General features: G+C 44.8%; 1 protein-coding gene across 5 annotated transcripts in view; it reads right to left on the bottom strand.

Annotated features, from left to right (window-relative positions):
* Positions 1–25,416, bottom strand: part of LOC149351105 (uncharacterized) — a 123,701-nt gene that overhangs the window by 96,235 nt on the left and 2,050 nt on the right. For all 5 annotated transcript variants that reach the window (XM_089580348.1, XM_089580344.1, XM_089580345.1 and 2 more), the window contains exon 2: positions 8,948–9,247. In XM_089580348.1, the coding sequence (XP_089436474.1) occupies positions 8,948–9,191 (244 nt within the window). In that variant the 5' untranslated portion in view covers positions 9,192–9,247. The remainder of the gene's footprint in view (positions 1–8,947; positions 9,248–25,416) is intronic.

Genomic DNA, 25,416 nt, shown 5'->3' with positions numbered 1-25,416 from the left:
GCTTTTAATTCACCAAATATTTTTCACTTCTGCAGGCTGTTGAACAGAGCTGGATTTGACTTTCCAATGTTACCGTCTAGTTGGCATCCTCCTTGCAAGAAAAGTGACTATGGGAACACCTAGCGAGCTCTTCACTGCCATCCACAACTTGCTCATCAATGCATCCATTGTGAACAAGGCCAGGGGGCGAACCAATTTTCAATTTAACAATCAGTTGCTGCTCAACACTTTCCCGCCATCTAACTGCTTACCATTTTAATGTCAGCCAAACCAGTGAACCTACCTCCTCCGTGGTGTCTAACATTAATTTCCTGTGGGTGTATTTTCTGTGGGTGTATGCATTGGATTCAATTAAGAGTAACGCAGTGACTGAAAAGTGTGTTCCCTTTTCATACTCAGCACACGCATTTATGGCTCATTACTTACATCCCTTGAAATGTGAGCTCATTGTTCTGGTCACTGCAAATCAGCTCTGAGTTCCAATTTTGAGTGGGTTATATCAGAAAAATTAACTCTAACATTTCTAAAGATTCAGAGAGTTTAAAAGTCGCACTATAAACCAGTCTTCAAATGCGTAAAATAATCCAGGCACTCATTTCAGAATAAAAAAAGAAACATCTAAAAAAATTCATGAAATGTTCTACCTAATAAGTTTTCTAGCCATATACAAGCGTAGCGCTAGCAATGCTAATACAGGGTTAGTAAACGTCTAAGTCTAAAAAACTGCTTAGATGAAACTTATTTTAGATGTCAAGCTTTTTTTTCAGATGTCTTGTAGCTCTTTCTGTGTTTCATGGGAGGTGCTCCCAGCAGTGGGCCTTGTATGGCCCAGGTTGTTCTTCCCATGCGACCAATCATGAACTGCACTGCCACCTGCCACGGTGAGCAGTTTGCTCACTGTCCGGTGGGCAGGTTGTGATGAAGCCGCAAGGTCACATGACCTAGATGGCCTACCTGCCTCCTAGGTTGCTCTGTAAGGACCACCTGCCACACCTATGCCCGTAGTTTTTCGCTCACAATGCCGACAACACTGACGTCGGATTTTCTGGTTATTGGGGCCTTTAACGCTACTGCGTTAACAGTTGCCTCCAATTATAAGACTCATAGCCCTTTCCTGCCCTGACCCACCCCAAGTTATGTAGTTCCTCGCAGGATGGCATGACGGCTCTTGCGAGCTCAAAGCAATAAACGCGCAATGATACAATCGCAAAGCCTGCAGTCAGAGGAAAAGGAGATAACAGACGATAAAACAGCACCCTTGCATGCACCCCAGCTGACTAGCAGCAAACTGAACACCAAACGGTTCGGTAGTTTCAGATTCAGGCGTGCATGCAACTCTTCTTCCAAGAAAGTGATTTCCGGAGCAAGCGAGCAGAGTAAATGACGCGAAATTCGTCCACTCGCCTCTCGCACCTTTGACAACCATACATGGCAACGTAGGCGTGCTGATCTTCTAGAGCTTGCCTTGAATGCACCTGCGTACATGCTGGTGGTCTAGCACAGCAAAGCATGCAAAATATGCGAGCAAAATTTTTTTTTGTTCAAAAATTCAGGTAAAAAGTTGGGGATGTGCAAATTACACGCGTCAAATCGGTACTTTCATTTATAAATGTGCAGTTCTGCAGCAGTTATCATAGGAGATGAATGTAAAGAGCATAAACATACAAAACTTTAAATGTCGTTAAAAAATTGTTACAGCCATACCCAGTATGGTGCGCAAGGATTGAAGGAATGAGAATACAAGGGGCATGAGCATCAACAACTTTCAATGACATCAAAAGCTGTTCCAAGTGGGCATACGCAAATGTAACCAGGTAAACAGTTCCAGTTTTCAGTTTCCAGTTTTTGCTGCTGTGTTCTTTGTTTCAAATATTGCATATTACCCCCGAACACACGATACGCGCTCTGCGATTCATATATGCATGCTAAATAATTTATTATTGCATTATTTATACGGAGTGGTTTCGGTTGGTGAGTGCCGGGGTGTGCTGTGATGTCATGATCAGGGAAGAGCAGCAACCCTGGTCACGTGGGCCTCAGAAATAGAGACACACGGACTGCTGCATCGTCTGCTCTCATACACGTGATGCATACCAGCGCCTCTCGAAATGCTGACAAACTAGGTTAGTACTACGATATGCTGAGAAAAGCCAAGCGAGCAAGGGACGGCACCGAGTTCTGAAACCATTTGGCTCGCTTAAGCCGATCTCAGTTGGCATACTGCGTGTGCCTACGCAGTTTCTGCATTGTATTTCGCTTTCCCACACTACACCGACGCCGATGCTCGGTGGACGTCTGTGTCGGTGGTCCATAGCCAACAGCGTGTCAGTTGACCGATCCCCTGGTCACATTACAACAACATGATGCCTCACTGTCCGTATCGACCAATACCCAACACTGTCATCACTTCGTTCCACCCGCGCAGCCATGCTGCAAAACTGCGCTGTGTCCCTTGGCTGCTGATTTCGATATCTGCAGTCTGCTTTTTTCTGCTCCTTGTTTACCAAACAGTCCGTGTATTTGCTAAATAAGTGCTTCAAGATAATTCTACAGGATTCGACATTTATCATACGAGTACAGAATTTCCCCAGGAATGAGCAAATGGCGACGCCTGCACCTCAGCGCTACTTTTGTTTACATTGCTGCCTAGGCAGCAACTGCGCGTTCTTTCGGCGTTAAATGAAAAGCTATGCTCTACCCAGCAAACCAAAAACCTCTCAGAGACGTCTAGCTAGACGTCTCAGAGGTTTTTGGTTTGCTGGGTATTTCGGACGAACAATCTATTCTCAGAAGAGTTTGCGCTGGTTGTATGTTTACTTGTTTACGCAGTACGATGACTCAGCAAGAACCACCGATGAATACGAGTGCCAGCTTGGGGAACGCTCCACAGCCAAATTTAACATGTATTTTAAGCGCTGGTAGCATTCAATATACTTGGCTGTGGATGACCTTACATACATAGGAAGCCCATAACAAGCTCTTTATAGCCTCAAAATTTCGTGTCTCAAGCCCTTTAAAGTGATCCTTTGCTTCTGCCCTTTCTTTGCTACCAGCAAAGGAGTTGCACGTCTTGCTTAGCTGTGAGCTCGCGAGCAGCCTCAGCACGTTTATCTCGCCAACCACCTCATAGGTGACAGGAATGACGTGCCCGTCTTAAGTTTTAGTTTTTCTGGAATCATCATCATCCTCTTGCAAGTGCTTCGAGCACACCGCCGATATGGCAACGCATTCCGCCGCTGCCCCCGCTATGACCTTGTGGCTGTTGGCCTCGTGGCGGTCCATGCCATCTGCCCCCCCCCCCCACTCTCCTTTCTTACTCCATGTCGGCGAGAGCGAGAAGAGTGTCCTCCAATAACCAACCAATGAAATGAAAACAGGCCCACTTCCGCCGTGCAAATGTGTGCCTTTAGTCCGAAAGCACTGCTTCACTAGCAAAAGCTGAAAACCCCAAAGTGTGAAGCCTCAACCTATGACCTTTGAAGAAGCACCAGTGGCGGAGGCCTTGCGCAGCTGCTCCATCAACGCACAAAAAACCGGCACCCCCATCCCCCACTCTCCGCGCGTGGCTGCCGATAAGCAGCAGCGGCCAGATAACACTATCGCGTTCTACTTTCAAAGGGGCTCTGAAAGGGGCCCTAATAATGCTGTGGTATGCCTCGGATGTTGAAGCATGGCGCTTCATGAATATTGTCCAGCAAGAATTTTTTAATGCATTTTATAGAAGCTGAGTTATCTGTAGTCAAAATTTGAATTTTAGCGAGTTCACGCGCCTTTCTCTCTTCTCTCGTCACTTTTTGCACGCTGGAAGGTCAGCACTCTTCTGCCGGCCCAACCTCCGAGGTGTAGCTTCCTGGCCTGCTGGAGCTACGAGACTTATTGGCTGCCGCCATGGTAGCGGCCTGACGTTTGAAAGATCTAAGAAATAGCCATCTCTCAACTTGTATGCACAGGTGCGTGTGACGGAGGAGGTTGGAAGCATGAAAAAGTCGCCAGGAACGGCTCACCAAGTTTTGCACGTGATCGAGAGTTCTCTGCCACGTGTAGAGGTGTATTACTTGGCTCAGGTGTTCATGACAACACAAATGCAGTGATTGAGTGAGTTGATGCGCTCTCCTCAGAAGGTGTTTCAGGGCCCCTTTAAAGGCGAAACTTCAGTGTCCTCCAAGTTTTTAGTGCAAAAGCACTGCTTCACTAGCAAAGCTGGAAAACCTGGGGTATGTGTGAAGCCTCAACCTTTGACCTTGAGCTTTGACCTTTGATTTTGCATGCGGTTACAAGTGCTTTTACACGTCCTACTCAGTTTAGCTACATTAAAACACTACCAATTTTTTTCGCATATACACACATCGTCTGAGTGAGAAGTGAGGTTGTCATGCCTCAAGCGTGTGAAAGGTTCACAGCTGAGTGCAAAAGCACTGCTTCACTAGCAAAGCTGAAAAACCTGGGGTATGTGTGAAGCCTCAACCTTTGACCTTGAGCTTTGACCTTTGATTTTGCATGCGGTTACAAGTGCTTTTACACGTCCTACTCAGTTTAGCTACATTAAAACACTACCAATTTTTTTCGCATATACACACATCGTCTGAGTGAGAAGTGAGGTTGTCATGCCTCAAGCGTGTGAAAGGTTCACAGCTGAGTGCAAAAGCACTGCTTCACTAGCAAAGCTGAAAAACCTGGGGTATGTGTGAAGCCTCAACCTTTGACCTTGAGCTTTGACCTTTGATTTTGCATGCGGTTACAAGTGCTTTTACACGTCCTACTCAGTTTAGCTACATTAAAACACTACCAATTTTTTTCGCATATACACACATCGTCTGAGTGAGAAGTGAGGTTGTCATGCCTCAAGCGTGTGAAAGGTTCACAGCTGAGTGCAAAAGCACTGCTTCACTAGCAAAGCTGAAAAACCTGGGGTATGTGTGAAGCCTCAACCTTTGACCTTGAGCTTTGACCTTTGATTTTGCATGCGGTTACAAGTGCTTTTACACGTCCTACTCAGTTTAGCTACATTAAAACACTACCAATTTTTTTCGCATATACGCACATCGTCTGAGAGAGAAGTGAGGTTGTCATGCCTCAAGCGTGTGAAGGGTTCACAGCTGATCTGTTCTTTTACAAAGCTTTGGGTGCTAAACACGGCGCACTTCCTTCAGCACAGCCAGCGTGTCACATTTGGTGCCAATTTTGGGAGAGATGGCGTGAGTCGCGGGCTAACCTGGCAGGCTGCCAAAGCTGTGCAGACATTCGTGCCGGCCTTGCCCGTACTACCCCAGATGGCGTGGCCAAGCGGCATGCTCGCCATTTTGATCATAGCCATATTTTCGTCTGTCTATGTATGTGCTCTGTATGTGAAAGCCAGGCGGTGCTAATATTGCGTATGCGCTCCGCTCAACCACTTGCGCCCGCGATACAATTTTTCCTCAGGTTCATTTCCAGCCAGCATTCAAATTTCACTAAATTGAAAGTGCTGCCATATCTACTTCATTATATTGAAGCTAAATATACATGATGTTTTATGGACGCGAAGTTATGAAAACTGGAATACTTCGTTACATCGAGGATTTTGTTAGACTGTGTGGGGACTTTGCCCCACGTCTTCCCTTTTGGTTTGCTTTCCCGCGATGCACCCTCCCACGACCGGTCTCGAGGAGGGGCGCGCCCCGTGACTCTCCCTAGTTAGTTACCTTGACTAACAAGATAGGGCGCCTGCGTCGCAGCGACATGCGCGCCACGGACGGCGCGACTGCTGCACGCGCACGGGAGAGCACACACACTCATCGGCTCGGCGTCGTTTTAAGGCGAAAGCCTTTTATGGCTCATACTTGCGGTGTCCGTCCGTGCGCTGGAATCGTGCCAACTGTGGCTTCTCCTCCGCGCAGCGGCGCAACCCCCCCCTCTTAGCAACCGGCACGCCGGTGGGGGGCGCAGCTGTGCATAGCAACCGTGACGTCACACAGTAGCTGTAGAACGAGCGCACGCGCACGTCGGCAGTGGCAGCTGCACCTCGCTCCTTCGCCAGACGTCTCGTTGCAGTCGAGTGAGACAGACGCATGGCTCCGAAGCGGCCCAGTGATTCCGCGCCAAGCGGTTCGGGGAAGCGGCAGTGGACGCCGGATTCCCCCAACACCAAACGCCAGAAGAACAAGGAGCGAATGCGCATGCGCCAACTGAACATGTCACCAGATGCGAAAGCAAGGGAGGCAGGACGGACGAGGCTTTCGCCAAGCACACTTCAGAATTTCCAAAGTGTCTTCGGTAATTTTTTGTGACAGACTTCCAACGAGTTGGTTACGATGCCGCACAGTCGGTGCGACCGTCGCGAACGGTACAGCCGTCAACCAATAGGATTTCATGGGAGGCAAGCTGCTCGTAGTTGCGTATCTGTGGACGGGCGCAAAAATGTTGAAATGTTTTATCGAACGTAAAATACACGACAGCTCAATAGAATTTGTCAAGATTATAAAATAAATACATAATAAGTTGTTTAACATTTATATTTGCCAGAGCCTTTCTTGCCTATGGAAGCTAGCCGCTCGCGCCGCACCGCTGAAATCGTTAGCATATGAAATAGCTACTGCGATTGGCGCAGCAACGACAACGTGACTGGGCCGTATTTTTTCGTGCACGTCGCACCACGTGAAACAGCCTTTAGCCAGCGAGGCGACACCGTAGGGGAGAACGTTCTCCCGCATCTCGTCCCGTCCAGCCGTGGAGTATCTCCCCTGCCTTAGCGTGGGCGAACGTTCGCTCGTAACCGTGCTAGTGAGCCGGGCGACTTGGATTCCTCAGTGCATTTTAGCTGGCGTTATTGTTGTAGCCTCTTTGTGTCAGCCAAAGTGTCGTTCCTTTGTTCCCTCAGAGCAAGGCCCGCTGTGGTCGGCATGCGCTGGGTAGCGTAAGCGATCAAGGAGTGAGGTACTGGCGGTTTTGAATTGTCAGCCGCAATTAACCGGGGGAAAACGTATTTATATCCCCCTATCCAAAAACCACACATCTGGCGCCCAACGTGGGGCCTGCTATTGGAACACTGGACGACTGTCTGTCCGGTTCGAGGAACGCTTTGTCCGGACTAGACAAATGCTAGGCCTAGCATGAATTATGATCGCTAGGCCCTGCGGCATGCTTTCTTGAGTGCGAGGTGTATTGCGCTGCAGCATGTTTGAACTTCTCAACATGCTCAGCACACTTTTTCTTCAAGTTTTCTACGGAGTTTCTTTAGCACGAGAACCACTTGGTCTGAATCGAGGGAGTGCGAGGCCTAGCGCCCGCGGAGTTGCCGAGCCCAAAGCGAGTGAGTACGGAAGCCGCGTTGGTGGTCCGACTTTTCTGTATATATTTTCTCTACCGGATGATTTCATGAGAGATCAAACTGCCCAAATATTTCAAATTTTTAATAGTCTTGATTATTTTATATATTGTGCACACATTATTCAGTATGCCAACAGTGACTTTTGTTTTGTGAAAATACTAATAATTTAGGAGAAAAAAATTGTAAACGATGTCGTGGCAGAGGCAGCGTTTTCACACACAGCTCAATTTTGCAAATTTGTAGTGACGTAAGATTCAAGATATGAAAGCCATGATGGATATACTTTGCTTCTTAAAAGTACAGGTGAGAAAGAAAATGTCAGGCTTATTTCCGGCGTTCTAAAGAAGTTGTCGCTCTGCAGAAAAAAATGTCGATAATGACCCAAGTCTCAAATAAGGCTATTTTTAAGAATTTTTTTCTCTGCAATCATAAAGCACATCTCCTTCAAATTTGTGCAGGAGGTAAGTATTGAGCTGCTAAAATAGTGTACCTATCATTGCTATATAATATAGGGAACTACAAGAAGTATTGCCCTAAATCTGGCATTTTTTAATATAGTAGTGTTTTTCACAAATCAAAGGAAAAAAAAACCCATCCGCAATTTTTCACAAAGCTCCTGACACGTCTCTACAAGGAGATGAAAAAGAATATGAAAGAACATATTCCATTATTTTGTTTCTAACAATGCTATCCAAGCTCAAACTTGTAGTTTCTAGACCATCAGCAGGAGCGCCTGAATGAAAGGGCGGAAGCAGCAAACACGCCCTCCGCTGCTCTAAATTATCACCAAATCCCAAGACAGAGACCTTTTCCATCAAGAGAAAGCATACCTAATTACTTTTTTTATGGACAAATGCCAATCTGTGACGTAAGCAGGATTCGGTGGTGCCGCTATCGCCGAGTGCGGGTAACAACTCGGAGTGTGATCCGTAGCAAGGCGCGTGTGCAGTGTGCAATACCAGTGTACTGCACACTGCACACGCGCCTTGCACTACGCCTCCGTCATAACGCGGCTACCAAGATCGAACCTGCATCCTCAGGCTCAGCAGAAAAGCGCCCTAACCACTGAGCCACTGCAGCAGAACAGGGCCCCTGTAAGCATGATGCAATAATAATGTCATACAATATCACTACCACTACTTGATTTTGGAGCTAGGAATTAAATTAATTTTGCAAAGTTTAGGCAATCATCTTGAGTAAAAATTTCCCAAGCAAAATCGTTGCAAAACCTTGAACAAGATGAAATGTTCCAATTTAAAACACAACACAATCACTTTCAATGCTAGGTCAGTAATATCAGTGCACTGAAAAAGCGCTGACGGTCTTGTGCTACTGCTACACAGCCATTTTTGAGTGAAATCTCATGCAAGGGTAAAATTATAAATCAATTTGTTTTCATTAATGCTTATCTAAACATTCTATAACCAGGGTAGCAAGGCATTTTTTAAATTGTGACTCCTTTCTTGCATTCTTCAAAAAAAAAAAATTTATACAGCAGTATATTTCTGATGACTGGTAAATAAGCAGTTTCTGGCGAAAAAGTGATACATGGTCCATCAGAGGAGACTGATGAACAAAATATGTTTGAACAAAATATGCTTGTGGCCAAAAGGTATACATGGCCAACACTGCATTTCTTACCGGCACACTGTTCAAGAAAAAACTGTGTTGTTGGTGGAGCCCCATCACTAGTGTGCAGTGCTAATGTGTTCAGCATGGTACTGCTCTGGGACTCCACGTCTGCTTGCTCAGGGAGGCCACTTGACAACACTAAGGTCACAGGGACACTGATTCCTCCGGGGTGCAGTGTACCCTGTGGGCTGGACTCATCACCATTGGCATCCCCAACAAGGATGCCACCCAGCTGCGGAGCCAAGTCCTCCATCTGCCCACCCAGTCTGCATCCACAGTGAAGTGTCAGAAGTCCCAAGCTGGCACTCGCTGTGAAGAAAGCAAAGCAAGGAGAAGCCAGTCTCTACCAGAAGGCATCACAGCAAAGCTGGTAATGCCAGCTTCATGGGAAGCATTTGAACAAAATGGGAGAAATTAGGATAGAACAAGTCACAAAAGTGTCAAATGTATTTCTCTTTGTACATGACTCAAAGGCAGAATATGACAAATATAAAGCATAGCATCCTCCTAAAACCGAAACAGTGGTAAATGGTGCAAAAAAAATAGGGCACAATTTCACAACGTACAACTGCGATGAAAAGAAATGCGAACAACACGGCACCTGTGCACTCTACTGTTTAAATTTTTCAATGCACTTTTACCTGGATGGCAAGAGAAAAACGTCACAGTCGTCCTATTTCCAGCGTCTTTTTGCAACTACTCGAGATGAAAAGGAATACTAACTGCGAAGACGTAGGCTCCGCTCTGTTCGCACTTTTTTTTTATCGCCCCTGTACGACAAAAGCTAGAAGAAAAAGCTATGTTCCAGCACCTTTCTCCCCAATCTGTTAGCTAACAATTTCATGAATTTGTAGTGGCACCTGCAAAATGCCTAAAAATACCCACATGAAAAACTTGTTCAGCTTAAACAGCTAGCATGAAAGTAACAGAAGAAAAATGAAATGATTCCTGTCAATGCATTGATGAAATCCATGTTTCCAATTTTTGCTGGGTTGAGCGTTGGTGTTGTCGGCATAACTGGAAGAGCGAGCACAAGAGGGTGGTGATGGTGAGAGCGGAGGAATGTGCCATGTTCCACCTGCGGCAGCTGCTGTGAAATGCACCGCATGAGCACAGACCCAGCAATGGCGGACTGGAGAGGAGTGCAAGATGAAGATCGGGTATGTGTGTAAAATAAAAAGTGGTCCATAACTGTACGTTCATGCATGTCTCACTCAAATTTACCTCTATCACAAAATCCAAACACATCAACAGCTGTGCTAAAAATTCGCATCACTAAGTATCCTAATCACTTCAAGATATTTTTAATACTGCAAGGCTGGCCATTTACAGAAGTCACTATCATACATACTAGCCTGATTGTGAGATAATCATGTGTGTACACCTGATCTTCGACACTGTCGCGGCTTAAAGGGATGGATAAATGAACGTTAAGGGCCTCGTTTCTTGTAACCCATTGGAAAGCTTATGATCCAAAGTACCCAATTCCTCAGTGATTACATCCATAACACAGTGAAAAAAGACATTTATTTTTTTTGGTCTGGAATTTTGCATGAACCTAGACCACAATGACCCTTGACAGCTATAGCAACTGCACAGCAGCGAAATGGGGAATTCAAAAATGAATGGACAGTAGTTGAAAATGTCCTTTTTCTTAATATGTTACCTGTTGCTCAAGTAATTGTCTTGGATATGTGATGCACATCCTGATTATTAGCTAATATAATACCTCTTCAAAAACTATGGTATGGACATAGATACGCCCTGCCCCTGCGTTCTGCCATTCTACATATCAACAGGCTGGGAGCATATACAGACAACAACTTCCTTGAAAGTGAAGAAATGCAGACATTGACCAAGTCAAAGAAGATGGAAAGTTTCATATTCTTTGACATTGTCAGCAACTGCATTACTCTGCTTCCACCATGTGCCCGACCAGATGAAATTTCGTCGCACTCTAGACTTCCTTATATCAGATAATGCAGCAGTTAGAACAAATGCTGGCAAAAATAAGAAAAAAGACTAATATATTTGACACTGGCAGTCGTGTGCAATGATGTGTGGTTACCTACACAAATGTTGAGCTACACTGTTGATAAAAACTCTGACGCACAAGGTTCCTGTTAAAACTTCGGCTTTCTGTACCTATTAGGCGCGAGAAATCATCATTTATTCACTGATACTTTGCTTGATTCTGAAAATATACCTCAAGGTTTTTCCACTTTACCATGATTTCATCACGCCTACAGGCTGGTGCTCAGTCCTTCAAGGGAGTATTTCAAATCTTCACCTAGGGGCAATCCCCCAAAAGATAGTGGACTTATCCCATTCCCACTTCTAGTTGTTGACCAATTTTGCCTCACTCTCCCATTTCCTAGCTATCCTAATTAGCTTACGTAGTACAGCGACTGCCAGGACAGGCAATGGTTCCAGGTTTGATCCCCGGGCCAGGACGAATTTTAGTGTGCTAGCACTAATAGTTCCAATCTCAAAAAAACCTGTTTCTGTTGAGTGTCTGAGCCAGCTAGACCTGCAGAAATAAAATAAATATGCCCGCAACTGCGCCATACCTGGGTTTCGAACCCACAGCGTCACAAACAGATCAGCTTTGCTGGCCCCTGAACGAGAGCACTACGCTATCGCCACAACCGATCACCCTTCATGCTTAACTACCACTCTTTCATGCTATCCACTGCATGTCGTCATCTTCATCAACTCTCATCCGTGCGCAATGGATCCAGAACATACTGTTATCACAATGCCCTCATAGGGTGCATTAAGCACTCCTAAAATTTTAGTATGCTACCACTAAGGTCACCGATATCTGCCTGAAGCCTGACCTTGAAACCATAGCCGTGAATTGAAAGCAAAATGAAATGAGACATGCTAGCGCATACTTCACATTTGGCCAAGTACGCTAAATCGGCTATAATTTTTTTCTTCAGCATCTATGTTTCTGTGTAGGCCATACAGCTTTCCTTTGCAGCCGTATGGCTGCACTTGGTGCATCTTGATGAGTAATACGCCCTTATTAAGAAAACGTCAGTGGGAAGTGCGTTTCATTTGCAAAATGTAATTGAGATAGTTTTTCTCGCTTCACAACTTTAACAACAATTTCCCTCCATGATGGGAGACTGAATGCCTGACACCATACCCTCCAAACCAGTCAAGCATCCCTCGTCTTTCTCTCACTCCAGGTGAGTAGTAATCATATTTATGTAAGCTCGGAGCATCACGACTGCTTGGACAGCTCCAAAGCAGAAACCATTGGCTCTGACAGTGAGTAGAGATGTGAGCAGGCTTGTTTAGAGTGCTGGAGCGGTGTGCTGCAGAACAAATAAACTGAAATCATACATAGCGGTGTTGTTGAGGGATGGGCACTCACGTCTTCATTGTTATACACAGCACTTGAATGCAAGCATTGTCTGTGAAAACCATTACCTGCTATAAATTTTAGTACCTTTTACACCGCAGTACACAGCTCATGCGCTCTAGACAAGTCTGCTAACATCGGTACATTGCTGCCACGGTAGGCAATTAAAAAGCAAACAATGACATCCACAAAGGGCGAGTTTGCAGCTGTAAGTGGCCAAATGGCTTTCTTAGACTGCCTACATGCAATTTTACCAATGTACAACCTCTACAGTGCGAACAGGCAGTTCCTGACAATATCTAGAACACATACCCCCTGGAAATGAAAACTGGACCAATGCCTGAAAAAACATTCTTGCAGAAGATGCCACTTTAACTATTCTGGAAACTCTGAAAGTTATCCCTGCTACTAACAACACCCTGGTGCATTCCCTTCTAGCACACAGAAAAGAGGCTATGGCTGAAGCAACATTGAAGCAAGACTCTGAAGCAACATTACACACACCTCCAACATTTACTGCAGACATTGCCTACACCACAACCCCAGATTACCACCTCACAGCCTCAGTATCAAACGCAGAGACCCCATACAGCTTATTCTGACCCGACTGTTCTAACAGCATTTTCACTTGGATCCCTCCAACATGAATTGCCCCTGCCCCTATACGAACATAAAACACCTCCTTTATGCTTGTCCCATAGCCATCTGTTCTCCACACTACCCCAGCCACCCTCCTCCCTAGCGGCGGGCATGGCTGAACTCATGTCAACCAGTTTGCTCTTGTCTGCTCAGCAGAAGAGTACATATAAGATCTTAAATTGACCTTTAATAAAGTCTTTCTCTAGCCTGCCCTATCACAATACAAACTTAGAGGAAGAGAAGAAAATCAAAGCTCAAATCAGAAAGGCATACAAAATCACTCTTGGTTTACCAGCGTCCACCCCAAATGGAAGAGTCATGGCTATGGGCACTTTCGCGATATATCAGGAACAGAGAGAGGCTCTCCTGTTTTTCCAGAGAAACAGGCTACAAAAATCAAGGATCGGAAAAAAGGTGCTACAAAACCTGGGATACGAGGCCTGGCCACCAGGGAAATCAGAGGAAAGCTGCAAGCTCAGCACTGCCCAAAGAACAGAGTTTAGGGCACTACCTATTCCCCAAAACATGGATCCAAAACACCATCAAGAAAGAAGACAGGCCCGCATAAAAGCAATAGAAAAAAATGTAATCGAGGTGGAGGAGTCCATACTCTTCACAGACGCTGGAAAATGCAGAGCCAATGTTGCCACAGTAGCAACGGTTGTTGACAAGAAAGGCAAAGAAATTACAAGTGCAACAATTTGGACTGACCAAATTAAAGTGGCAGAAGAAATTGCAATTGCACTAATGAAGGAGGCAAACTGAAGTGGCACAGAAACAACAATCATCTGTAACTCCCGACCTGCAACTCCCAACCTGCGTGCAGAGCTTTCAAGGAAGGGGAAATAGCTGAGAAGTCTGCTGGATTATGCAAATGGACAACAACAAGAACCCTGGAAGAGAGAAAATTTCATGGACACCAGCACACATGGGTTTGGCAGGGAACAAGGCCACAGACCACGCCACTCGAGGCTACACATACTGAGAGGACCTGCAGTTATCCCCGTCAAATGCATATGGGGAAATGATTACAAACTTTAAACAAGAAAGGAGAAAACTAGTGCCGCCCGATAAAACACTCAAAAGGGCACAGGCAGCAGCCTGGAGGGGCCTAAAGGCTGGCACCAACCGCAACTTAGCAAGATACCACGCAATTTGGCCAGAAAAATACAATAGGTTATGCCTGCCTTGCGGAGAGGTCTCAAACTTCTACCACGCAGTCTGGGTATGTAGCAAAGCAAATTCAGATATTGAGGAAAACTGGAGGAGCCTCGAGTTTTTTACTCTCTCTTGAAGTCAGCGATAATTTCAAGAGGCTCTTGACGTCTTAAGTCAAGATCCTGAGCATTCAACATTTAAAATCTTCATTCTGCATCAAATCTTGGATCTTTGGTTCAGTCTGTTTGCCCATATTGGTCGAAGTAGGATAAGTGAAGCATCTTGTACATGTGTACATGCCAAGACATTGAAATGCCATAAATATCTGAAGATAAAGCACATAAGCATAGTATGGAAGAGCAGCATGGTCTGTCAATGCTACAGCACTGACAGACAGCAATTTTGAAGCTAACTGTTTCAGCAGATATGATATAATTGGACAAGCTAGAGGCAGCATGGCTCCTTTGCCCTTTACCAGTGCTGCAACAAGGGCATCGAGTCGGGAAGCCCCTCTTTCCTATGATTGTGACTGGCCTTTCATGCCGCCGAGTACTGACAACAGCCATGCACATGGCACTTCTGCGTGACCCCACAATGGTGACTGGCTTGAAAAAGATAAGGTCTAAAACATGCTATGCTGTCTACTAAATACCATGTGCATTCTGCTTGTTACCCATTCCGGATGTTCTGAGGGTGCTCCTAGAATCCCGACAATCACTAAGACACTGCCAGAAAGAAGCTCGCAACTTCGAGGGCGAGTGCAGCAGTCTTTTGTGACGCTCTGAAATGTTTGTGCTCATCATGGTCCTCTGTTGGACTTCTGCTTCTAATGCGTTCATTGCGTCATTTTTATTTCAATAATCATCACGAGTCACACTTGTCTATTTTATCCCCCTGCCCTCTCCATGTACTTAGTGGAAAGCCAGATGTGCACTAACTTGGCTGACCTCTAAGCTTTCCTTCCATAAACTGTCACTCCCCACCCCCAACCCTTCTGCTGTCCCCTGCACAAAGCTTTATCTTTCCAGCTGGGCCCCATCAAGATAAACTATAAATTGAGGAGTTTAGCATCCTGAAGTGCTACGTGGACTATGAGAGACACTGTAACGGAGGGCTTCGGATTAATTTAGACCACCTGAGGTTCTTTAAAACTGACATGACACAACACAAGGGCGTTTTTTGTATTTTGCCTCTATAGAAATATGGCCGCCACAGCAGGAATTTAACCGACAACCTAGGGATCAGCAGCCAAACACCAAAGACACTGAGCCACCACGGTAGGCCTAATGAAGATAAAGCAGTGCTCATGCTCATGAGCAGACAGCATTCCTACATTTTCCTCGATTACAACATGCATTTTTGTTAGGAACCCATCAAAATTTGAATGAAAAGGTTACTGTGATAAAGCGACCTGATTATATTAAAAGTTCAATGTATATGTAATCAGCTTTCTTTTCCATGTTATAACAAGGTGTTTGTGTATGTGCTATTACACCATTGGATTATACTACTAGAGGCGGGCATTTGACCTCAAATACCGTGACCACACCTCAACCTCAAACAAAATTTGGTGGCCTCACTCAACCTCACCACTTGAGGTTGAGGTCTCCTCAGCCGCCCTCACCTCATTTTTGCAAAGGCCACTAGCGACATCACTCAACATCATATTGTGAGGTTGAGGTCTGATGCCAGACCTCAAAAAATAAAAATAAATAAAACTGAAATTTCAGTATGCAATTAAAAATCATCCACTGAGAATCCTGTGAGTGAAACAAGCTACAATGATGACAGTAGCTTGTTAACAATTAGTTATGGCATTTAAACGTGTATAATTATTAGATATGTGGTGTACTGTGACCGAAAGTGACCTTTTTGATCCAGAGGCATGACATTTTGCTCATTCGATGTGTCGCGCTCCAGCTTGGCCTAAATGCTGAAATACACCACAAAAGCAGCAAGCCACAGAACCTCGACTGTTGCATACCACTTTTGCACCCGACAGTACATGCAGTATCCAACGTATGCAAGAAGAAAAACCGATATTCTGGCATGAGAGCTCAAAAGGTTTATGTACGACTTCTACGTGGACAGCATACTAATCCTGAATCTCGTTAAGGTCATTTTGGAGGTGTAATTGATCAGAAGTGTTATTAAAGGTTTGATAAAAAACACAATCATGAGCAAACGTACAAACTTTATAGGGCACACACGACAGGAATAATGGTCATTAAGGCATGACAAAAATGAGTTGTATTCATTCATATGTATTAGTAAGCAGCTTCATTGTTGTATATTCAGCTGTTATTATTTTTCTGTTATTTATCAAGAATGGCCACTTTTTTTTAAATTACACTTGTGAACACAGGTAGGCCACAATGGCACATAGGTTGAAATGCACATCTTTTACATCATCTTGCCCGTCAAAGTATGGCTGAGTGAAACCTCTTTCTCCTTTGCAAAGCATCTGAAGCCTCTACAAACCACCTGAAAAAAAGTGCACGGAGCTGCCGATCCTCGGCAAAGCAGCCCGCCAACCTAACTCATGCCACACGAGCGGAGGACAGGGAAAGAAAAGAATGGTGATGAACCCATGCCAACAAAAATCACAAACTAAAAACAGGACAACTACCGGACAAAAAAAAAAGGAGAGGACAACTGCGTGCCTATGAACTGCACTCCACAACATCACTTTGTAATCGATTCCATTCACTAATTTTGAGCGAAAAAAAGAAAATGAATGAATAGATCTGTGCAACACCAACCACGAATTTTTCACCCATGATCAGCCCATCTACATACAAAATGTGGTGGAAAAAAATACACATCATAGATAACCTATGTGTGATGTAGCATCTCGAATATATTTTTTCAGCGTCTAAATAATAGTTCCGTATGCAAATGGTCCTTGAAAATGCGACGCTCTTTACGAAGCAACCGAATTAAGTGTCCACAGGAACGGCACATGACTCTATGGAATTAAAAGCCAGAACAAGGAACAGGACACTGCAGGTTATTCGGGTGGAGATAAAAGAACTATATTTACATCTACTATTTACATTTATTGAATGAGAATACACGGCAGTATGGTTCACGACTTGAAGGAAAGACTCCGATTAAACCTGAAAACCTACGACTGTCTCGCTTTTTCATTCTTTTTTTCGTCAAATCAGCGGCTGTATATGTTAAAAGCTACCCTAATTAAATCCCCTGCTAATGTAGGTTGCTCCAGTTTCCGTTGAGTAGCCGTGTAATTTACAGCCGGGTTCCCCTTCACTGAAATCAAAGCAGCAGCCGTGACTTAAGAGCATGCGCCGGGCATGAACGAAATGAAGCAGTCTTTGCTTGGAACACATGATCGCCAAGGAGCTTCTTCACTGCTTGTTGGATAGAAAATATTTGTTTGTGGCATCAGACACCAGGTTACCACCAAGCTACCAGGTTGGTGTGAGTTATATGTTTTGCGCTCAAGCACCCGGCCTCGGGCAGCCTGCATGCCAACGGGGGAGATGGGGCTCACTGCCACAGTAGGCACACTCCTTTCAGTAAGACTAGAAGGAAGCTTAGTGACCAAAAAGATATTACAGTGGAGTCCCAAAAAACTCTGACTGGGCCACGGCATCTATTTTCCCAAGCAGAGTAACCGAACACCAAGCGTCACTGCGCACCGCCGCGGGACAGTTGGAGAGGTTTAATATCATTTGCTGCCATTAACGAAGATGGGGAATCAGTTCTATTATACCTATTAAATATAAAACGTACTGCGCATCTCTGCATTTTTCTAATTTTTTTGTTTTTTTTTTGTTTTTTTTTTTTTGCAGGGCATGTAAACATTACAACTTTCGAAAGACGTAGATGAGTGTAAGGCGATGTACTTTTCTCAAAAGGTTCACTATAACATACTTCTCATCATTTAAACTCATAGTTTTTCTGCGCAACGGCACACGGCCAAAGAAAAGAAGCAGGAAGAAGGAAGAGAAGAAGGACGAACACAGCGCTGACTGTCAGCTGTTTATTTAGGGACACACACACAGCTTAAATACACTCAGACCAGTGCAGGCGCACACCGTGCAAGGTAAACAAGAAAAAGAAAAACTCGTTTCACATCTTCATCACAAAAACTTTGAAAGAAACATCTTTTCTGTAGCATACAAAAGAACTGCAGTATCGCTGACACATTCTGACCCTGCTCTCTGAATACAATATGCCTTTATCGTTTCACGGGTTGTTTTTGATTTGCTTGTGCTCAGAATCCTCGCTCCCGAAAACACCGGTGCACAATCCTTGCAAGTAGCGCAGTGCTCGACAAGGTTAGCACCTTCCCCATTCCTTAGGTCTCTTGCGTGCTCCCTGAGCCAGTCGTTGACGCAGCGCCCAGTTTGCCTGATGTACGATCTGCCACACGTCAAGGGGATTTTGTACACAACGCCTGTGGCGCATTCCACAAATCGGTTCACGTGCCTCTTGTTACACCCCGGTTTTTTGTTTTTACCTGTGATGCATCGGGCCAACTGGCCAAGCTACCGAGGGGCTGAGAAGGCCAACGGCACGTTGGGCCGGTTTGCCACCTTTTTGAGGATACTTTGTGCACGTATGGCATCACTTCAGGCCTTACTTTAGCCTGCGGAGGGGTTATTGCCTCCTTGCCAGTTCCGGACTTCAACTTCTTCAAGAGCACTTCTGCAACAGCGACAACAACCGACCCAGGGAAACCGGCGGCCTCAAGCCTAGCCAATTGTTTCCCGAAATGCAGTTGAAGAAGTCGAAGAAGTTGAAGCCCAGAACTGGCAAGGAGGCAATAACTGCTCCGTAGGCTAAAGTAAGGCCTGAAGTGATGCCATACGTGCACAAAGTATCCCACGGCTCAAAAAGGTGGCAAACCGGCACAACGTGCCGTTGGTCTTCTCAGCCCCTCGGAAGCTTGGCCAGTTGGCCCGACGCATCACAGGTGAAAACAAAAAACCTGGGTGTAAAAAGAGGCACGAGAACCGCTTTGCAAAATGCGCCACAGGCATTGTGTACGAAATCCCCTTGACGTGTGGCAGATCGCACATCGGGCAAACTGGGCTCAGCGTCAGAGACCAGGCTCAGGGAGCACGCAAGAGAACTAAGGAATGGGGAAGGTGCTAACCTTATCGAGCACTGCGCTACTTGCAAGGATTGTGCACCGGTGTTTTCGGGAGTGAGGATTCTGAGCACAAGCAAATCAAAAACAACCTGTGAAACGATAGAGGCATATTGTATTCAGAGAGCAGGGTCAGAATGTGTCAGCGATACTGCAGTTCTTTTGTATGCTGCAGAAAAGGTGTTTCTTTCAAAGTTTTTGTGATAAAGATGTGAAACGAGTTTTTTTTTTCTTGTTTACCTTGCAAGGTGTGTGCCTACGCTGGTCTGAGGCTGTGTGTGCGTCCCTAAATAAACAGTTGACAGTCAGCGCTGTGTTCGTCGTTCTTCTCTTCCTGCTTCTTTTCTTTGGCCATGTGCCATTGCGCTGAAAAACTACGAGTTTAAATCAAGTATACCAACTAGCCCAAGAATTAACTCTAATGCTTCTCTTCAAATCTGTGGGCCAAGAGCTCCCAACGGCTGACGTGCAACATCATGTGTAAACAAACTTCAGTGGTACAGTGTGTATAGAACCACATGAAAGGGTTGAAATGAGCAACATTTCCTGATGAACCCCCCCGAAATATGACAACAATCTAATCCTTAGATAATTATGCTGCGATATTAGCCTGAAGAAGTAAGTACTATGTGTGGTTTTATGTACCATGGCAGCACTCGACTAACTATACCAACCGGTTGTAAGAGGAGTAGCCCAGGGTTCCATACTAGGGCCCTGACATTTTGCTTTGTATAAATGACATTGCTGATGGTTGTAGCACACAAATTTCATTCCAGGCTGGTGGCTATGTAGGGCACTTTCATTTCGTTTATTTAATAACTGCATTGCCTCGACGGCATCACAGCAGACAATGATGATCCACATGATGATCAGGTTAAGCTGAACATTGAGCTCAATCGGCTATTGAGGTGGTATAATACAAAGCAAATGCAAGATAATTATGCTAAAACCATTGCTGTGAGCCTTACAATTATGAAGCATTCACTGATTTTTGACTATTCTGTTGATGGTAGCCAACTTCCAAGTTTCCAGATAAAAGCATCTTGGTCTTCACATAACTTGTGATCTGCAATGGGACCGTCCAATTACCCACACATTTGTAATAAAGCTAAGCCGAAGTTGGTTTGGTTTATGGTCCCAAAGCGACTCAGGCTATGAGGGACACCGTCATGGGCGTCCGGAAGGGGGGGGGGGGGGGGGGGGGGGGGGGGGGGGGGGGGGGCAAGGGGGAGCGGTTGCCCCCCCCCCCCCCCCCCCCCCCCCCCACATTTATGCACTAGTTCCTTTTTGGTGCTAACCTACCATCGCCCCCATCCCCGGACATCGGGTGCCCTCCCCCTCCCTGGATAAAGTTCTGCGGACCACCCTTGGACGGCGTAGTAAAGGGCTCCGGAAATTTCGACCCCCTGTGGTTCTTTTAACGTGCACTGACATCGCACAGTACAAGAGCCTCTAGAGTTTGGCCTCCATCGAAATTCAGCCGCGGCGGCTGGGATCGAACCCGCATCTTTTGGGTCAGCAGCCGAGCCCCATAACCACTGAGCCACCGCGACGGCAAGCCGCGGTTGCAATCTTTGAAGCAATCTCACTGGAATGTAACAAAGGCTGTCAAACTTATGCCGTACAATTCCCTCATTTTACCTATTCCTGTAATATAGGATCCGTTTCTTTTGTTGATATCAATAAATTGAAGAGAGTTCAGAAGAAAGCAGTGACTTTCATCCATATCAGTATGGCATAGCATCCATAAACATGCTTATGAATAGAGTGGTCACTTGCGTTATCTGTTTAAAACTAAACTGTAAATTACAGAGCAGAACACACGAATGTGCCCCATTTTCATCTTATTACACCACGAGACGAATAATTGCTTTTACTTTACTTGCATTCCAAAGCAGGAACAATGCTTTTAAATACTCATTTCCTCACTGAATAGCACAGTCTTAGAATGGTCTTGACAGCCAGTTGCTAGAAGTAGATGACATAGATAAATTTCAGGTGTTGACTGAACTCTTTTAGTTGGAGTCAGTGCCCGTCCTGTCATGTCTTCCTGTGTATTCGTCTTGAAATGTAGCGCTGTTTAAACTTCAAGAAAAGAAAATGCATCACCAACTAGCCCCACAACATGTTTTATTAAGTGACTGAACTCATTCCGTGAAGTCCGTTCCTTGTAGTTTTTTTTTTTAATTCATTGTACCTTATCTCCTGCGCTTTTTATTTCATGTATAGTATCCTTTTCAATGTCTTCTATACCTTGCTTGACACTTATCTTAGTAATTACTGATGTCAATCCCGCCCTGCTACGGCCCCTGTGTTGGAGCTAGCAGTATTTTTAAAAAACCGCTTTGGATAAGCCTTTCCTGGCTTCCTTCGACATTCATTACCACAATGACACCGGACCAATGTACGAGGGCGTTCCTGCATTTCATCACAGTATACTCTATACTTCAGGCTCGTCGATGAGTGATTGCCATGGAAAAAAATGAGCCGGCAAACGCAAGCCTAGGTGCAGACTGTCCTAGCCATTGCACACAATGCAAGCGGGCTGCTTGTGCTGTGCAAAAGATGTCAGGCACACATAAGGCACATAAGTTGAAACAATGGCCATTTCAACCCTCTTCACGCGCGCAGCTGCGCAGTCTGCTACCCCGTCCCATTGCAAATAAGACAACGCACGCCGCTCCAAACTGCTCGCTAACGCGCAAAGGCTTGCTTCACGACAAAAACAAAACAAGCAACAGTGCCCAAAATATTGGCTTTATTTATAAGCAAAGACCTTAGAAAATAAGAACACCACGGTGCATTAATATTACAGCAATAGAAAAAAAATGCACAAGGTAAACAACTGGTACTGGGAAATGTTAGGACATCTACGTACTAAACCCTGTCAGAAAAACACATGCACACAACTCTCGAGATGTTACAGAGTAGAGAATTCGCGTGTTTACATATTATTAGCATATCGTTACATATTGTTAGCATATCGCTAGCATGTTTACGTTCAAAGTTTGCCAGGCCTGGCTAGCAACATCTGTGCATACGCGCCCATTACTGGGCCACTAGCACTTTTCGGAATCTCTTGTAGCATTGCGGAGAGATGGCGTTCGCTTGTAAACAAACATGGCAGCGCTCTGCACAGCCACTTCGGATCAAATAAAGCATCACTGCTGCATTCTTCGACGCCGCTTACAGCTCTAAATGAAGGCATCCGCTTTTAATTCACATACTGTCACTCATATGTCGAGGTTTAAGTGACAACTAGCCCAAGTTTCTGAGATAATTCAACGATTTTCGAGCAGTTAAGCCTAACTATCAGTGTGAACAAACAAAATAGCAACGACAACACTGTAGTTTTTGTGCCAGCTTTAACGTTTTCCTCTATTTTTATAGTTTTTTTCCCTTGAAAAACAAAAACATTCTGGTAATGCTTGTCATATTCATCAATAAATCCAAAGAAGCGACGCTGCACATGGCAAACGAAGGTGTCGTAGCTGCGTTCTTTTACAGCGTCTGCAATACAGTGAACGCAGCGTACGCAACCTTAGTGCATCCTGTGTAATAAAATTGTCTACTGGCCAGGGTATATTTAAAGCCACTGAGCCGGCCGCTAGCAGAAAAGTAGTGTGCACATCTTTATTGCAGAGAAAAAGGTGATCAATGTGCATGTAGCACCTCACTGCAAAGAAATGTTTGCAATGCATGCATATTTTTGTTTGCAATAGGTGGTGTCCAAACTACGGCGGATATTGTGTCACGGCGAAGCTTTGTCACGTGAATTTAGACTTCGGGTCGTTCCTGCGGTTTTGTTTGTGTGGGCATTGCTTGGAGATGTGTGGTTTCAGTCTTTCTTTTCTTAATACTAACGCTCACATCGCTGGAAAAAGGATGTTGTGCGCTGCCTCAACCTGCAGCAACTTCAACAGTAAGCCGTTGCAATTCACTGGCAGACTGCCGGCGACGGTCAACCCTAGGCTTTCCTTCGAGCATTTTGTTGGCGGCAAAGTTTGAGAGCGTTGTGGAAGTTGAAGGATTCGGTTAAGTAGGTTGTTTTCTTTCCTTGAGGAGCACCAATTTCTCGCTCGGACAACTTCGGCTATGTGCCACAACCATTCTCGCATGACGGCGACAGCACCGCCCGGGCTATGTTAGCAAATATACGCTGTTCAGCCTGCATCAGTTCAGCGTGACAAGATGTTAAAGGACAGAACGATTTATTCCTCAGACATTTGTGCTGTATGCGAGTAGCTTGAATCCATAGCAAACACTTAAGGTGTATGTGGTCACTGCCGTCAGCTGCCGAAACGGCGACACCGCGGCCACGTACGGCAGCATCTCGTTCGCTGGCACTGCTGGTCGCACTGTTAAGGTATTTTTACAAGCACTTGTAAGAGTTATAAATTGTCATGAGAACATATTCGCTAATTTCATGCTGAAACTGAAATACATTTTCACCAGAAGACTAGTCGACATCAGCACGCAGCAAGTGTGGGAAAATATAATTAAGCAAGCTGTTACGTTTAAGTTTTCCATTTGTGTGGACCCACATGTTGCAGTAATGTTTCTTCGTTTTCTGTGTGCGGAGAGGGAGGATGACAGACAAGGTGATCGCATTAGAAAGTGATAAGTATTTACCGCCTTTCCTTTCATACACAGTAAGTAGTGAAAAGCTTTACTTCAGGATAACATAATTAAAAAAAATAGCAGCCAACATAGTCTAGCTGTTTTCCACCTTTCATGGTACAGAAGTTAGGAGAATTGACATCTGAGACAACACTATAACACTGAACTGACACTGTGCAGCAAAGCATCATTTACAAACTGTCTAGGTGCGGAACATGCATGTGAAGTAAATAAATGTGTACGTCTATAGGTTACATTTGTGAAGCATTGCACACTTGCATGTAGTAATACTGCACTAATTGATTAACTAATTGAGAGGGACATTAGTGATTTCAAGAAGTGCAAGATGTTACAAGGAAGGCAGAGGCTGGTCTAGTGGTCGTTAGGTCCATAAGGATCAAGAGTAAGAATCATGCTATAAAATTGCTAGTTTTAAAAAGCCAAGGAACACATTGTGTTCATAGACATTCCAGACTTTTTGACATCACTAGTGTCTTAGGTATGGTTTATCAGTCATTTAACATTTACAAGCTGTGCACATTGTTAACGCCAAAACTAAAACTGGATGCGGATGCCTTTTGTTCAACATTGCACAAGACTTAGTAACAGGAACTTGAAGAAAATGCTGAAAACAACTCGGATGAAGCTTCTGTGTGTGCTGTAAAAGCCCAAGCATATTTTTTTTACGCTTGACCATACTATTTATTATAATTTACTATTTGTCACTCAAATCTCGTGCATTAAACTCATTTATTACATGCTGTAGAAAATGCACTGCAAAAGTTTTTGCAAGACAAAGATCTGATGTTATTACCCATAGGACAAGAAGAGTTTCCCATTAATAGCTGAGAAACTTGCTCCTCTTGCAGTTCAACAGTAAAGCTGCCGATGTCAAAAGCCTGTTCTGCTTTCGGGTGCGGTTTTCTTGCTGTTTTGTCCTTGTGCCCAACTTTTTTTATATTGTGGCGCCCGTTTTCATTAGGAAAAACACAAGGCAAGCTCATCTTTTGCCTAGCTGCTAGTGTTGTTACTTAAATACCTTACCCTGAACACTGTGCATACAACGCTTAAGTTATACATTTCCACATTTCTGTACATAGCTACGCATCAACAGCCAAGGTGCCAACCATTGGGGACATCTGTCCGTACATAGGCTGGTGGTTCTCCTTTCACTAGGCTCAGAGCACAAAGTACACGACAGCAAAATGGCTACAGGCTCTCCTCTGCCTTGATGGAAAGCAACATTGATTTTACATCCTGAAGCTACCGAATGTTCAAGAAATGACATAAAACAAAGCATTTATTTTTGTACATTTTTTTCACCTACCTAATGGCAGCAACCAACATCGGGAAATCGAGTACAGCAATTCTTAACATTCAGAGCTGCAAGTTATATGTAAATGGCATGTAATGTCCCACACCACCACGCAGGAAGTGAAATGCATTGCAGTGCAGTTGCAGTGCATAACTATGCATGGTTAATTTTGTTTGTGAGCAAAGTTCTTATGCATCCACCAAAGTTGCAGTGAGTGGACGCCTCTCACTGCTGGAATAGCAGCTATGACA

The sequence above is a fragment of the Amblyomma mixtum genome, chromosome 3 (genome assembly GCF_055824585.1).
Source record: "Amblyomma mixtum isolate Tamu chromosome 3, ASM5582458v1, whole genome shotgun sequence".
Taxonomy (NCBI): domain Eukaryota; kingdom Metazoa; phylum Arthropoda; class Arachnida; order Ixodida; family Ixodidae; genus Amblyomma; species Amblyomma mixtum.
The sequence above is the reverse complement of the archived record's forward strand: the minus strand, read 5'-3'. Positions and strand labels throughout refer to the sequence as shown.